General features: G+C 33.3%; 1 protein-coding gene across 9 annotated transcripts in view; it reads left to right on the top strand.

Annotated features, from left to right (window-relative positions):
* Positions 1 to 15,924, top strand: part of LOC105333531 (serine/threonine-protein phosphatase 6 regulatory ankyrin repeat subunit B) — a 122,774-nt gene that overhangs the window by 46,671 nt on the left and 60,179 nt on the right. Inside the window, exon 7 of one of the 9 annotated variants that reach the window (XM_066068881.1) lies at positions 6,102 to 10,707. The exons of 6 other annotated variants lie outside the window; for them this stretch is intronic. In XM_066068881.1, coding sequence (XP_065924953.1) covers positions 6,102 to 10,129 — 4,028 coding nt within the window. In that variant the 3' untranslated portion in view covers positions 10,130 to 10,707. Of the gene's footprint in view, positions 1 to 6,101; positions 10,708 to 15,924 lie in introns of those variants that run through there. 2 more of the 9 variants (XM_066068893.1, XM_066068887.1) reach the window with 2 other exon arrangements.

Below are 15,924 nucleotides of genomic sequence, written 5' to 3'. Positions count from 1 at the left end.
CGTCAAACAGAGCATGTTTTTTGAAATCTTAAAGCGGAGTTAAGTGTCGGAGGAATCTCTGCGTACTTGTGAACATTATCAACAGATGCTAAGTACTTATCGTAGAAAATGTGTGCCGTCGTTATTTCGACATAGTTTATTCTACTCAAGAGAATGTATCTTAAACATGCCGATTACAATAATAAAAACTTTTCAGTTTACTTGGAGTGAAAACTTTGAATGATAGCACATGACTTCTGTAAGTTTTGTAAAAAAAAATGCATATATTTATGCATACATGTATTTATTCTTTAGATGAACGTGTGAACCTAAACATTATCAATTTTGTTCAGTAGATTACCTGAGTTACAGAAAGGCATAAATCGGTGTTTTATTCAGATCACTGTGTACATTGTATATGTAAAATAAACCGGAATAGATGGTGTGACGTAAAAATAATTATGTTTTTTGGTTTTTGATTCAAGAGAGTTTTACATCATGTAAACCTCCAGTAAATACGATTTCACTCACTTTAATCGTGCATTTAAGTTTAATTATGCAGTTTATTTTCAAAACAGCTTGACTTCTTATGATAATTTAAACCTTTTTATATTGTAAAAAATGTGGTTTTATTTCCCTTCTCTTTAAAAATGCATTGATCGATATTTTTATACAATGATCGGGTAATAAACAGGCAAAAGGTACTGTATTATTTACCGGTTGTAACGAAATTATTTGGCTCAATCAGTAAAACACACCAGGTTTCTTTTAAATTTTAAAACTTTATATAACACAAAAATATGTATATATATGCAAAATAAATTTAAATAAGAGAGAGTTCATGCTGCCTAGGTCCAGGTATCGATATTCTAGGTGAAATCCGCCCACGGTAACCCTCGATATCCTCAGTGCTAACTAAGTGGCTCTGCATTTGTAATGTACGCTGTTGCCCCGACCATTGTACTGCCCAAATGTCACAACGTCTATGAACATCCGGTCTTCAAAAAACCATGATTCAGTCGACTCGCCCACACGTTAGTCCTAGGGAAGTTCTCCACGACCGTCGACAAAACTCTATCACCACATAAAGCTCGACTGGGAAAAACCTGGAGAGAACCTTCAACAAAGGACTATATATGGTTTGAGCCTAAAATGGCCCCCTTAAATGAACATTGTCGATTTACTGTAATTCTTTGTTTTATTTGTACAAATATAAATTTGAAGTTTTTTCATAATTTTTATTTTGATTTCAGTGCCCACAATTTAAAAATATGGCATCATAAAGTTTACCTTTTCCCGCCATTTTCGCATTTTAAGCATAAAACGGCTTGTTTTGAAGCAGTTTTTCTTTAAGGAATCATTGAGCGACTGCTTGAACAAACAAAATTCTTTCACCAAAGATGTATCTCTCCAGTACTTATAAGTGACAAAAAGTTTGTTCTTGTTCAAAGAGTTGCTCTATATTTCTTATTCAAAAAAAGATAAGAAAATGTCAATGTTTGACTGATTTTGATTGAATTAGGAAAATAGCGTCACTTCTGACGTCATATACTGCCAGTGAGTGCATATAAATCAAATAAATAGGTGAAAAACATATTTTATGTCAACTCTTTTATAAAATAACACAACAAATTAATGTACCTGAATCACTTTAAAAATAGCGAATCATGGGGGCCAAATTTGACTAATATCATATATAGTTCTTTGTCGACAAAATATGATTAAAAGTGCTATCTCAAGGCTGTCGTAAAAAAAGTCCCAAACGCTTAAGCAAATTACAAACAGTACAGCTTTAAGGAAGGATTCTTCTTGTTATCAAACATACTTCTTATAATAAGAAATTCATGAAATTTTGACACAGTCAAACGGATCATATTACCAAATGATTCTATCAGTTTAATCAAATTTGACCTTTTTGTTTTCGCATAAAGGTCAGGTCGAGGTCACTACCTTTTTCCTCAACGTAAGGATGATAAAAATAAGTGTAGTTCTTTTCAGTTCTGTAGATATTTGTTTAAGATTTGAAGATTCTATTCTTCAGTGAAATGATAGAATATCAGAATGTCTATCAGCCTATACTACTAAATTGGAATAAATATTTATATTAAAATTGATATTGCTTAGCCCGAATTTCCTCTAATTTTCTTTAATTTTGATTTTTTTTTATGCGTCCAATAATGAAATATTTCTAATTTTTATGTATTATGAAGACTTTATATAAAGATATAAATTGACAAAAAAGCTAATATACTGACCATTTCGTAAGAGAGAAAAACTGATTTTAGTGATTTTTTAATAGAAATTAATGTATAGAATGTGTGCTTTAAAAAGCTTATAAAAATGTAATTTGATAGGCAAATGATATTTTAAAAACATATTCTGAAACCCAAGTATCATATCATTAGTTCACATTAGTAAAAAAAATCCAACATTAATGTTAATGTTTTTAAAAAGCTAAACAGACTCATTATTCTGCAGCAATTCTGAATTGCGAAATACGTGATATTTATGTGCTACAACATTATATCATATAATGCAATATAATATAATACAATATCGTATACAATTGTTTATATAACAATATCATATGATACATTGTCAATTATCATATCATAAAAAACAAAAAGTTTTTACAATAGTAAATTGTATCATATAATTGTTTTAACAATGTTATATTATTACTTATTAGGTTTACAAAAATTTATGGGGTCGGTTACCGACCCCACAAATTCTGTAAACAGTCAGTAACAAACCTAATAAGTGTTTTGTTCTGTCGAGGACCTAAAGTTTGATAGGTAAACAAACAAAATATATTGTTATACTTTCATGTTAAATACTGAAATCTGATTGGTTAAGACGCAGTTAATAATATTTACTATTACCCTCAGCGTTAGCAACGCACTTGGCAACGGATAACATTAAAAAATGTTACATGCGCGAAAATTATGCGCGTACGGTTCGCTGTAGAATTCACGTTATTCCTATATAAAAGCAGTAAAATTTTCTTAAAAATTTTAAAAAAGACATTCAGTATAACAAAATAAATAGTGCCTGTTTGGGAGGATAACAGTTGAAATTGACAACCCTCGAAAACCATTGTCAACCTCCGCTTCGCGTCGGTTGACAATGGTTTTCTCGGGGTGTCAATTTCAACTGTTACCCTCCCAAACAGGCACTATTTATATAATATATAACAATTAAATTCATAGCTTAATTCTTTATTTTTTAAACTTCCTTGTCAGTCGTCTATGCAAATCTGGATGCCAATGTAGAATCGTTTGATTACGTCACAGGCAAAGAGGGGTGGGGTCACTCTTAATATTTTGGGGCTTAAAAATTAAAGGTATGGTTGAACATTTGTGTAAAAATTCAGCTCAAATAACGTTACGTCCGCCATGTTGCCGTATAAATTTTGACGCCTGTCGTGTAAATAAATTTATAAGGCAAGCTCGTGACGCGATTCATCCAATGACGTCGTGACATTTTATTCCGAGGCAAAACAATATATGATATGAAATTGTATCATTTAATACTTTTAAAGTCTATAATATGATAAAATTTATATTATGAAATGTATTATAAAAACCATGCTATATCATTTAATAAAAAACACATCTAACAAGCAAGTTTGAGTAAGATAGGATTTTTTAGCATCCTTGGTAATGAAGATCAGGCTCTGTATCTGAAACTACCTCTGAGATTTATTCATATTATTGTTAAATAAACCATGAAAGTTTAAACTAGTACGATTATCTATTAGAAAATAAACCTCCTCAAGCATTCAAAACCTATGGCTCTGACTCAGCATCCTGCCCATGTAGTGCATCAGAATCACAAGATGATGTATCCAGGTTCAATCTATATCAAATTAAAATAGATGATGCATCTACTTTGATTTGATATAGATTGAACCTTGAATAACTTAGAAGATTTGTCTATCAAACTGAAAGGGCACCATGACTAAAAACTTTGATCAGCTCAAAAACCTTAATATCATCCGGTATCCAAAACATATGTCTTAGATTCCGCATTCAAGCCTGTCAAGTGCATACATGTAAGTACCATAAGACGCACCATCCATTCAAGTCTAGCGAAGTTAGGGCCAGTAATAACTATGATATAATCATCAGAGTACAGGGCACCTGCTTCAAAAACTTTAACCAGCATTAAAAAAAAACATTAACCTCATTCAGCATCCAAAACCTATGGCTCAGATTCAGCATTCAAGCCTGTCAAGTGCATTAGTATCATAAGATGCCCCATCCATGCAAGTTTGGTGAAGTAAAGGCTAGTATTAACTTAGAAATTGCTATCAAAGGACACCTGCAGTAAAAACTTACACTGCTCCAAAAACCTTAACCACCTCTAGTATCTGAAAGTCATGGCCCATTCACTGTCAAGTCTATAAGTAGGTCAAGATACAATGATCCATGCAAGTTTAGAGCAGATAGGGCAGGTAATATCTTACATGCATGACCTTTAGCAGGTCCGGACGCCAACACCGATGCCGATGGTATAGTATTAGCTACCCCAGACTTTGTCTCGGTGAGCTAAAAATGAAACCATGCATATTAACATGTACCAAGTAAACATTATTACTTATACTTTAACTGAAGACAAATACACGCTGCAAACTTTAAAGTATGCAATTTGAACACGTTGACAAATAGAAATAATACAGTAGTTTAAAGTAAACGTTATAGCTGAACATCATTTCGAGTATAAAAAAATGAATAAGATAACCAGGAGATTCAGTTTAACTTAACAGTTAAAACACACTCCTCCAGTGAGCCACACCAGCGGCGTTTTCAGCAGAGCGAGTGCTCGTTCTGTTGAACATGCCTCTGCAACACAAATTTTGGCAAGCGCTCGCTAGCACCCGCTCTGCCGATGTAAATACTGCATGTGGCATGTGCACATGCATATAGTGTGCACAAACGATACACCCTTGGTGTGACTTATTAAATTACCGTCATTTATGATAAACTGTACATTTATTAGTATCTAGTTTACGCTTTATTATAAACTGGTTCGCGGTTTATAAAGCGTAAACTGCCCCAAAGCACTTTATATCGTATAACACAAATACATATTGAATTCATTCCTTAAATATATATAATTATTGAATCATTTAAAAAAAAAGTTTTAATAAAATAACCGGATGAACACATTCACGTAGTTTTGAATCCGGTTCAATAAAAATATTAATTGAAATTTATGAAAGCAATTTATTGGAGCGGCGTTGATTACGGCTATCTGTGTTCAATAAAAGAAAAATGTGGTATATCTATAGATACCTGTTTTGCATAGTTTGTGTTGGCAATTTTAAAAACCACCCGGATCTCGCCACCCTTTCCCCATGGAAATTTAAATGGAAATGCACTAGTTAACCATTTTATACATTAATTTTTTTTATTTCAAATCGTGTCTAGGTCCCTTTAAAGTAAAATTAAATTTAAACTGTTTACAGGGTCAAAACAGCAAATACTTGTTTATAACTTGGATGATAAAATAGAGACATTTCCCTAACAGTTATTTTAAGGTTCTGAGTTTAACTTACACTAGACTTTGACCCGTGCGTGCACTCTCCTAACAAATATAATGTATTTTTTTTTAATGTAATCAAATTTTTTTGTCATCACGAAGACAAAAGTAAATACTTAGTTGAAATGTATATTTTTTTATACTTTCTCTCATAAGAAATCATTAATATATATAAACAGAATATATAGCAAAAGTCCAATGAAAATTATCCGTATTTGTATTATCATTTCTGAGTTTATTCATGCAGACGTGATATTGTGGAAACATAAACTAAAGATCCCGTTAGCGTGAATGTATTGCGCAAGCGCAAGATTGTAAAATCCAAAACATCCTGGTGATTTCCGGGATTTTTTGAGGAATTTCGTTGATTATTAATTAGCGAAGCTTAACTGAGAAAAAATAAAAACAAATTGGTAATCTTCAAGTATCAATGATGTTTAAAACATATAAAACAAAAGACAGTATTCGTCCGATTTCTCGGTATTAAAGACCAAAAATTTGAGTCTATTATTTTAATATAGTAGTATAGATATACATTAAACAGGCGTTATTATAGCAGCTCATGTTATTTTTTTCAGTATTACGCTTTGAAAATGCAGTTCTTGATCAATGGAGAGAGGACGACACCTTCTTCATTTCAACCAGAGCATGTGAAAAAGTCGAGAGCAAATTAGAAAACCAAAATCTGGTGGTTGTGACAGGACACTCCGGATCCGGAAAATCTGCTATTATTCAACATATTGCACTCAAGTACAAGGATCAGGGCTGGATTGTGAAATCATTTAAAGATGTGAGGGAAATGATAAAATACATTTTAGAACCAGAATGTTATTTGAACTCAACTATATTAGTACTTAACGATCCTATTGGAAAAGATACATTCGATAAGTCATCCTATCTTTTTTGGGAAGAACCTGAACAAGCGATATCAACCTTTTTAAAAAAGGGAAAAATGCTTATTTCCTGTAGGAATTATATTCTTTTTGATGATAAAGTGAAAGGAGTTTTACAGGAAAACGCAAATATTGTAGACATCGAAGATGGCAGGTATAAATTAACCAATGAAGAAAAACGAAGCATTTGGAACAAATATATGTCAAATGACAAAATATCTGAGGAGGATTTTACTGAAATTCTAAATACTGAAATGTATTTTCCGTTATTGTGTAAACTTTTTTCTTCTGACATAAAATATCAAAGTGACGGATATAGATTTTTTAAAGAGCCCGTAAAGGTCGTTGAAGAGCAAATAAGATGTTATAGAAAGGAGGACAGAGGGAAGTACTGCGCCCTTGTTCTTCTTGTTCTTTTTAATAATAACTTCTGCTGTGATGATGCAGTGAGGAATAAACGCTCATGTTACAAATTTAAACGTGCATTGACAATTTGTGGATTGCCGCATGATACCTCACCTTATGATATTGGTGACAATCTTGACCTTCTGAAGGGATTTTTTGTCAAAAAAATTGGCGACGCTTATGAATTTTATCACGATTTCGTAATGGAGATGACAAGTTTTATTTTTAGAAAGGATCATCCAGCAGAATTGATACAATATGCCGATATCAGGTTCCTTCTTAGACGTGTAACCTTAGACAATGGGATTGAACAGAATCGACCGTTTACCATATATTTAAGTGATATAAGGAATATAGACATACTTGGAGAGAGGTTTTTTAAGGCCCTTTTCGAAGAATGTTATATAGAAGTTATACTTCATCCTGCTTTAAGGGATAAAAGATTAATAGAAGTACTACAAAAAAAATTTGAAAGACACCCAAAGAAGCTACAAGAGTTACTTCAAACCAAAAAGAGTATGTATGACGATCATAAACAGTATTGGCCGATTACAGATGATACGATGTTGAAACTTGCCTTCGTGGCTTTGGAAAATGAATTTTCGCCTCTCTGTGCACTGGTGGCATTTTGTCATTCTGAATTGTCATTCTATTGTTTAAAAAATCTATACCAATCAAAAACTGACTCGATCGGAAAATATTTGATATCTGCAGTTTGTTGTAATGGCTCGAAAGGCTTCTTAGAAATGTTTTCGGATGAATCCATCAAAGATTCGTTGAAAGAAACGTTTGGGGGTCTATTCCCCATTCACATTACAGCCTTATTTTATAATTTTGACATTCTGCAAGAGTTGATTCATTTAGGTGCTGATGTGAATATGGAAACGAAAGATGAAAAAAGCTGGACTCCCTTAATGATTGCTGCAAGTCGATACGATACCGATCCTCAAAACAATAAATATAATATGGACACTTCAATACGACGAGATCAAACTGTTCAAATATTAATAGATTACGCAGCAGACGTCAACTTATGTGCGGGAGACGGTGTTAGTTCTCTCTTTTTAGCTTGTCAAAACGGTCATACCAGTATGGTGGAAATTTTACTTAGCAATGGAGCATACATAAACCATTGTACCAGGAATGGGGAAAGTCCCGTTTTGAAAGCATGTCAAGAAAGACACAACGACATTGTGCAACTTATACTAGAAAAGGGAGGTGATATTAATTCAAGGACCGCCGAGGACGAAGTTAGTCCTCTTTACATTGCTTGCCAAAACGGACATGACAGCACTGTACAAACTTTAGTTGACCACGGTGCTGACCTTAATTTACGTACCAGTTCTGGAGGTAGCCCATTATTCATAGCATGTCAAAAAGGATATAACAATGCTGTACAAATTTTGATAAGCAAAGGTGCAGCCGTTAACATGTGCAAGAAAAATGGCGATAGTCCCCTTTACATAGCTTGCAAAAATGACAATATTAGCACGGTTAAACTTTTACTGAGTAATGGAGCAAATGTTAATTTGTGTAAAAGAGACAAAACCAGTCCTCTCTTTATAGCATGCCAAAATGGAAACGAAAGCTTGCTACAACTTTTACTTGATAACGGAGCAGACATTAATATCTGTGACGAACATGGAGCCAGTCCTCTTTTAATAGCTTGCCAGAAAGGATATAATAAAATTGTACAGCTTCTACTGACCAACGGCGCAAATATCTATTTATGTACTTTGGGTTTTAGTCCTCTCATTATAGCTTGTAAGAACGGACATGAGGAAATTGTACGGACTTTGCTAGAACACGGTGCTGATGTTAATTTATATACCAGTTCTGGAGCAAGTCCTCTATTTATAGCATGTCAAATAGGATTTAACAGTTCTGTACAACTTTTAATAGAAAAAGGAGCAGTCGTTAATATGTGCAAGAAAAATGGCGATAGTCCCCTCTACGTAGCTTGCAAAAATGACCATATTAGCACGGTTAAACTTTTACTGAGTAATAAAGCAGATGTGAATTTAGGTAGAAAAGACAAAACCAGTCCTCTCTTTATAGCATGCCAAAATGGAAACGAAAATTTGGTACAACTTTTACTTGTTAACGGAGCAGACATGAATATTTTTGACGAAGATGGATTCAGTCCTCTTTTAATAGCTTGCCAGAAAGGATATAATAAAATTGTACAGCTTCTACTGACCAACGGCGTAAATATCGATTTATGTACATTAGAAGGTTTTAGTCCTCTTGTTTTAGCTTGTGAGTACGGACATGAGGAAACTGTACGAACTTTGCTAGAACACGGTGCTGATGTTAATTTATGTACCAGTTCTGGAGCAAGTCCTCTATTTATAGCATCTCTAAAAGGATTTAATAGTTCTGTACAACTTTTATTAGACAAAGGAGCAGCCGTTAACATATGCAAGAAAAATGGCGCTAGTCCCCTCTACGTAGCTTGCCAAAATGACCATATTAGCACGGTTGAACTTTTACTGAATAATGAAGCAGATGTCAATTTATGTAGAGAAGACAAAACCAGTCCTCTCTTTATAGCATGCCAAAATGGAAACAAAAATTTGTTACAACTTTTACTTGATAACGGAGCAGACATTAATATCTGTGACGAAGATGGGGCCAGTCCTCTTTTAATAGCTTGTCAGAACGGACATGAGGAAAATGTACGAACTTTGCTAAAACACGGTGCTGCGGTTAATTTATGTACCAGTTCTGGAGCCAGTCCTCTATTTATTGCATGTCAAAAAGGATATAACAGTTCTGTACAACTTTTAATAGACAAAGGAGCAGTCGTTAACGTGTGCATGTTTAATGGCGCTAGTCCTCTCTACGTAGCTTGCGAAAATGGCCATATTAGCACTGTTAAACTTTTGCTGAGTAATAAAGCAGATGCGAATTTAGGTAGAAAAGACAAAACCAGTCCCCTCTTTAAAGCATGCCAAAATGGAAACGAAAACTTGGTACAACTTTTACTTGATAACGGAGCAGACATTAATATCTGTGACAAAGGTGGAGCCAGTCCTCTTTTAATAGCTTGCCAGAAAGGATATAATAAAATTGTACAGCGTCTACTGAGCAACGGCGCAGATATCAATTTATGCACACTTGAGGGTTTTAGTCCTCTTGTTTTAGCTTGTCAGAACGGACATGAGGAAACTGTACGAACTTTGCTCGAAAACGGAGCCAATATTAATATACGTACAATAAAAGGAACTGCTGAAGATATTGCACTTCAATACGGACATGAAATCATTGTTCAAGTGTTAAAAGGAACAATATTGCAAAAAAAATAATTTATTGCAAGGAAAAGGAGACCATCTTAATCCCAGAGTATGCTAAAATCGATGAAAACAACATTCATAACTTCAAACTTATGTTCGATTGGATATACGTTCCCGAAAAAGTTTATTCAAACAGTGGGAAAAAATCAAATAAAATCTGTTAAGCATTGCTTTCTTGTTCAAAATGTGAAGAACGAGAAATTATTTTTTTACTTGAAGCAGCGTTCATGTACAGCACCGGTATTAAGATTTTTTTTACAAATGAAATATGATGCTTATGCTGATAAAAATACTTTTTTTATGTTCATAAATGCAGATTTAAAACGGATTGGCAGGGATCTTTACCACGTGACAAAAAAGTATTGATATAGAAAGATTAATTTTGGTGGGGTGTTTTAAAAATACTATATACGATGGTTGTCTAAAAAAGATCCTGGACAATCGCAGTTTTTTTGTGTCAATTCGGTTCAAATATTTACATATTTCATATCTAAATGCTTGTCATAAACTTCTGAATTAAACTGTATTAATTTGAATTTTTCTTTTAAAATATAACTTCATTTTTACTGTATCAAAGGGTAGCGGGAATAACACAGCGCACTGCCCACAGTGTAAGAATCGTCTAAACACCGTGCATGTAATTGAGTTCTTTGAAATGAATATGTACTGGGATGTTTTTTTCAACATGTACGCTCATAATAATCTTCGATAATACTAATCTGTAGCTAAAATGTCGTCATTTTAATACGTCATTTGAAGCCATTTTAAACGAGCAGAATCTGATGATATTTAAAAATTTTACGGCAAGAACATGTCTATTAAAACGAAGCGAAAGCGAAGTCGGCTGACGGCTTGGAACAGTGCGGCCTCATAGAATTACAAATGACGGAGGTAAAAAGAAAACACAATAGGGTAATATTTCGAGATCACCTATCTACAAGTGACAGAGACGATTTCCTTATGGAGTGTGCGGTTGCACCCTCTGGCCAAATGGTGAATACGACAAATTACTCTCAGGTAAAACAAGGACTATGACGTTATGAATGAAAATCATATTCTTCTCATATCTAAAAGTCTCGATCATCCAGACTACTCTCTCTCTGAAAAAGTTCATAAAACTAAACATTGACCGTCAACCTCCTCCACACCCCTGGAAAAACTTCTGCATCTGAGTCGATCAATGTATTCTATGCTTGGTTGGCTTAATCATTCATATCAAAATTTGGCACAGCGTTCCCACCCTCCATACCAAGAATATCACTTAGAACAGTGTCAATATATGCAGTATCTCGTTTACATCCTTATATATTGTTTTAAAAAATGCTTTCCCCATAATGAGACGGTGTTGCTTAGTAGAAAAGTGAATGAATATGAAATTTTCACAGCACAGCTTTATAAACCCCTTGCACATACCTGAAACTGTCCATTAAGTGAACAACAGAAAGTTCTATCCAAGACTAGCTTTATTGTTCAAATATGAAATTACTGATACCGTCCATTCTTAAAACAAAGATGGTAATGTTTTATGTTGGATATTAGCTTCAAACTGTCCATTCTGTACTACTGTCCTACGGGCCTCGGTCAGTTCTTTCTCTCACAGAATGGACAGTTTTCGGCTTATATCCTTTACTTAGAAATAACTCAACGTCTGTATCGGTCATTCTTGGCCGTGTGGCCTTTGGAGGCAATGTATATACATGTATAATGATAACTCTAAACAAAGAATTTTTTAACATGCATGTGTACATTATTATAGTTTATATAGAAATATTATAATACTTTATCGAAAATGGCGTCGATATTTAGAATGAAACTACATGCGTTCACGAACTTATTAAGCAAATTTTTGTTTATATTATTTCTCGAAACACACCAGTGGTACAGGAGGTACAAATCAAAATTGTTTACAAATGTATAGATACAAGGTCTAGTACAAAAAGTTGAAACACTTTAAGTAAAGCAAACTAATAAAGATATCGCTTTCAATGGATAACTCCAAGCCTCAATCGATTCCTGTTTGTAAGTAGAATTTGTTGAATATAGAGTTTGAAATATAAAATTATTTAAACGAATAAGATGCCTAAAATTGTTAATTCCATTTGTAAATAAAAGTGCGAACCACATGTATATTGCTTGTGTTAATAAAATTATAAACTACTTTTGTACATTTTGATTCAACAAAATACATATAAAAAGTAGAGAGGGACAACATCTACTTGTCACAACATTTCTCTTCAATGACACACATTTAAAAAAAAATGAAATACTGGAAATAATGCTATTGTACTGCATTACACATAATCATTCTTAAAGTACTTTTTAAAACTTTTGCTGAATCATATTTTTTAATATACATGTAAAAAGTAGCCGTCACTATGTAATATTCCGTGCAAGCGCTGGAAATAACACATGTAAGTAATAATAAACAGCAATGTTAAAAAGTTCACCGGGATATGAAGTTGGTTGGTACGTGATCAAATCTACTCAGAAGCCCTTCGGGCTTCAAAGGATTTGATTACGTGACAAACCAACTTCATATCCCGAAGAACTTTTTAAATTGCTGTTTATTTCTTAAAATTAAACCAGATTTTTTTGGTATATACTGAGTCCGAGGTTTATTTACTTTATTGCATTATCTTAACCTATTTTATAGATTTAAAATTTAAAAAAACCCAACTGGCTGGATAGAAGCAGACAGGGATGTAAAACGTCTAAATTGAAATTGATTATACATGCATATAACCTATATTTTTCTTTGCAGTCCAAAAATATTTCCGGGGGATGCATATTTTAAGTAAATTTACTGTAAGAATTTATAAATGTGAATTTTCCAAAGGGGGGGCGCACTGTCAGCTGACTGGTAATTTACCAACTTTTCGGGCTCTATATGACTTTTGTAGTTTCTTCTTGCATCTGGAAATAATTTCATATTTTACAATATCTATTGTCAACAATTTGTCGCATATACATGTATTAGGATTTTTATTTCAAAACGTGGAAGGGGTCTATAGTGTGTCGTATCTATTTTTCAAATTTTTGTTCTTCAGGTCAACTTTCACCATAATTTTTAACACTGTCCCAAATTAGAATTCCTAATGGCCTGTTAAAAAAAAAGGGGGGGGGGTAAACCTGAAGCGACGTTTCCGTTTTACGCGTACTTCATTTATTCCTACATGTATAAACGTAGTGATAACACATTCAAGGTTTAATACTAATCTGTCAGTGATCTATAAATGTTTGTAATAAATAAATGCGGGTGCATTTATATTTTTTGTATATTTAAAGCAAAGTTTTTAAATCCAAGCCATCTGCCCGACTCATGATGAACTTTTCCTACGCTTTTTTGCCATAACGTTAATTATACAGTCAACGTTAACCAGTGTTCTTTCTGGAAAGTTCTTTCCATCAAAACTAAAATCGCGCATTTAAGAAAATAATTAGCTCATTTTATTTATTCATCTTATTTGTATAATTGAAACCAAAGTTGTCCAAATTTTTCATAAAAATCTAATAATCAACGCTGATGATCTTAACTACTTTGATAATATCGATGATAGCACCTCCTATGAAAAAAAGAGGAACAACTATACATTATGCTTATACATTATGAATCAGGAAAAATCACGATATGGAGAAATAGAATAAACAATTAAATACAGATATACATGAGGAGAAATGATTATCTCTAAAGGGAATAAGAATGGCAAAAAAGCAAGGTCAATAACAAGGTCAAAAGCAAGGTCACGTACAATAACATGTGGGTTGAACTACAAACTACTTTTGTAACCGAGAATCGTAATCTTATCTACTAAATAATTAAAAGTGTTAATGTCAGGGATGGTATAATTATATATAATTAATTTTAGGAAGTCATCAATTTGCATTTAATATAAAATAATTTTGAATTCATAAATCACCAATGAAGTATATACAACTAATTTCCAACTTGAACGAGACATCACAATAACCCGATCGATTACTATATATCATTAATTGTGAATCTTTCGTGAATCTGCATACGTCACCAGGGGACTTATTCTTTAAACAAACACTGTATACTCGGCTGTTAATTAAGATTCGCGTATGGGCTTTATCGTCAGTTCGATATGCATATACATGTAATATCTAAAACACTCGGTAGTTAACGCCTAGCATTGGACTGCTATGTTTAGTTGTTTGTTTTGTTTAAATAAATAACCGTGTAATCAAAAGGCTTATGTGCCATGAAGGTCTATGAGCAATGAGGGACTAAGTACTCGCAGCAAAAGACGGAGGAAAAAGAAATTCTAGATTTCTTCCCAGAACTCAAGACTGTTCAAGAGGTGTACTAGTTTCAGCATCAAAGTTTATCTACATGTATATAGACGTCTGTTGATGGATACTTCTTGTCTATCGTTATATTGATGTATGAGAGTTGAGTTAGAATTGATTTCATTTGATTTTGTAATAATAACAATAAAGATTTGTGTGTTCATTAAGTGTGTATTCCTGTCTGACCTGTTTTACTTTTGATTCCCTATCTTTTCGTGTGCTATAATATTTGGATAAAACATTTTCACCATTATAGAGAACAGACGCGGATCTTTAAAAAATTTCCAGTCTTGGGTACGTGTCTGTCTCCTAGGGATAATTTTGTTTGCCTCGGGAGGGAAAAGGGTCTAATACCTATTTTCAGTTAAGTACTATGTCAGTTTAAACAATTGAATTTACTGAGAACCCCTCCCCTCTAGATACGAGCATGGATATATCCTTCGACTTCAGCAAATACATTCAACAATATTAAACATTTAAAAATTTCACTCGAATCAAATTCTCCCTGTTTGTTTCAACTGATAAACTTAAAAGAAGATGGGGGAATAAGATGGCGCAAATGCCCATTCGATATAGTAGTGAAATACATTTTTGAATTTATTTTTCCCCAATTAAATCTATTCAAATATATTATAATACAACTTTGCAAAAGCAAAATTTCTAACTTTAGTCAGTTTTTAATATATTTAACAAAAAATAAGAAAAAAAAGTATTGTCGGAAATTTTGGTGGTATCGAACCCGTAACATAAAAACCCTTGATATATAAGGTTAGCATGTGCCAGGTACTCTAACCACTGAGCCATTTCAGACACAACAAAGTGGGCTTTTTAAATATTATACGTGTCACTAAGGCCACGAACCACCGGACTTGTATTATTTTTTCAAAACGTTCAATTGTTGGGATACAAAATGATATTTTTAATGTATAGTGGGTCATCTCTCCACGTTTTTGTTGATTGAAATCGGTTTGTTTTCCAATAGACCTTAATTAGACTATGAGAAAAATATGGAGCACAGACCCACTCTATAAAAGAAAATGCCTTGAAGTTCTAAAAAATGACAGTATTTGCAGGTTTTGATAGGTATACGCCTGTTTGAGTCAACATATTCCAAATATTGAACATACCTATAGGTTAAAAATCAATGATTCGTTAAATATATATTGTTTTAAATGATTTTAAAAAAACCCATCAGATTTGTTGATACTTTAATTTTTTAGTAGACTGTCCGACCGCGTATGGGCATTTTACACGCCTTATCCACCCATCTTCTTTAAATTGCACATCCTTCATAGATGTGCGGCGGCTAAGAAGAGGATCATACCATAAACGCCTGACGGACAAATCAAATGAAAGCTTTCAACTCAGCTGAGAATTAAGAATATCGTTGATATACATGACAAGTGGGAAGGAAGAGAAACATATTTATAATTTCTTTGTATTTGTCCTTGTTTTGCTGTTCAGTAACGTTTGGTCATACCGTATTTCATAGTCAG

Source organism: Magallana gigas, chromosome 1 (genome assembly GCF_963853765.1).
Source record: "Magallana gigas chromosome 1, xbMagGiga1.1, whole genome shotgun sequence".
Taxonomy (NCBI): Eukaryota; Metazoa; Mollusca; class Bivalvia; order Ostreida; family Ostreidae; genus Magallana; species Magallana gigas.
This window is presented reverse-complemented; position numbering and strand designations above follow the sequence as displayed.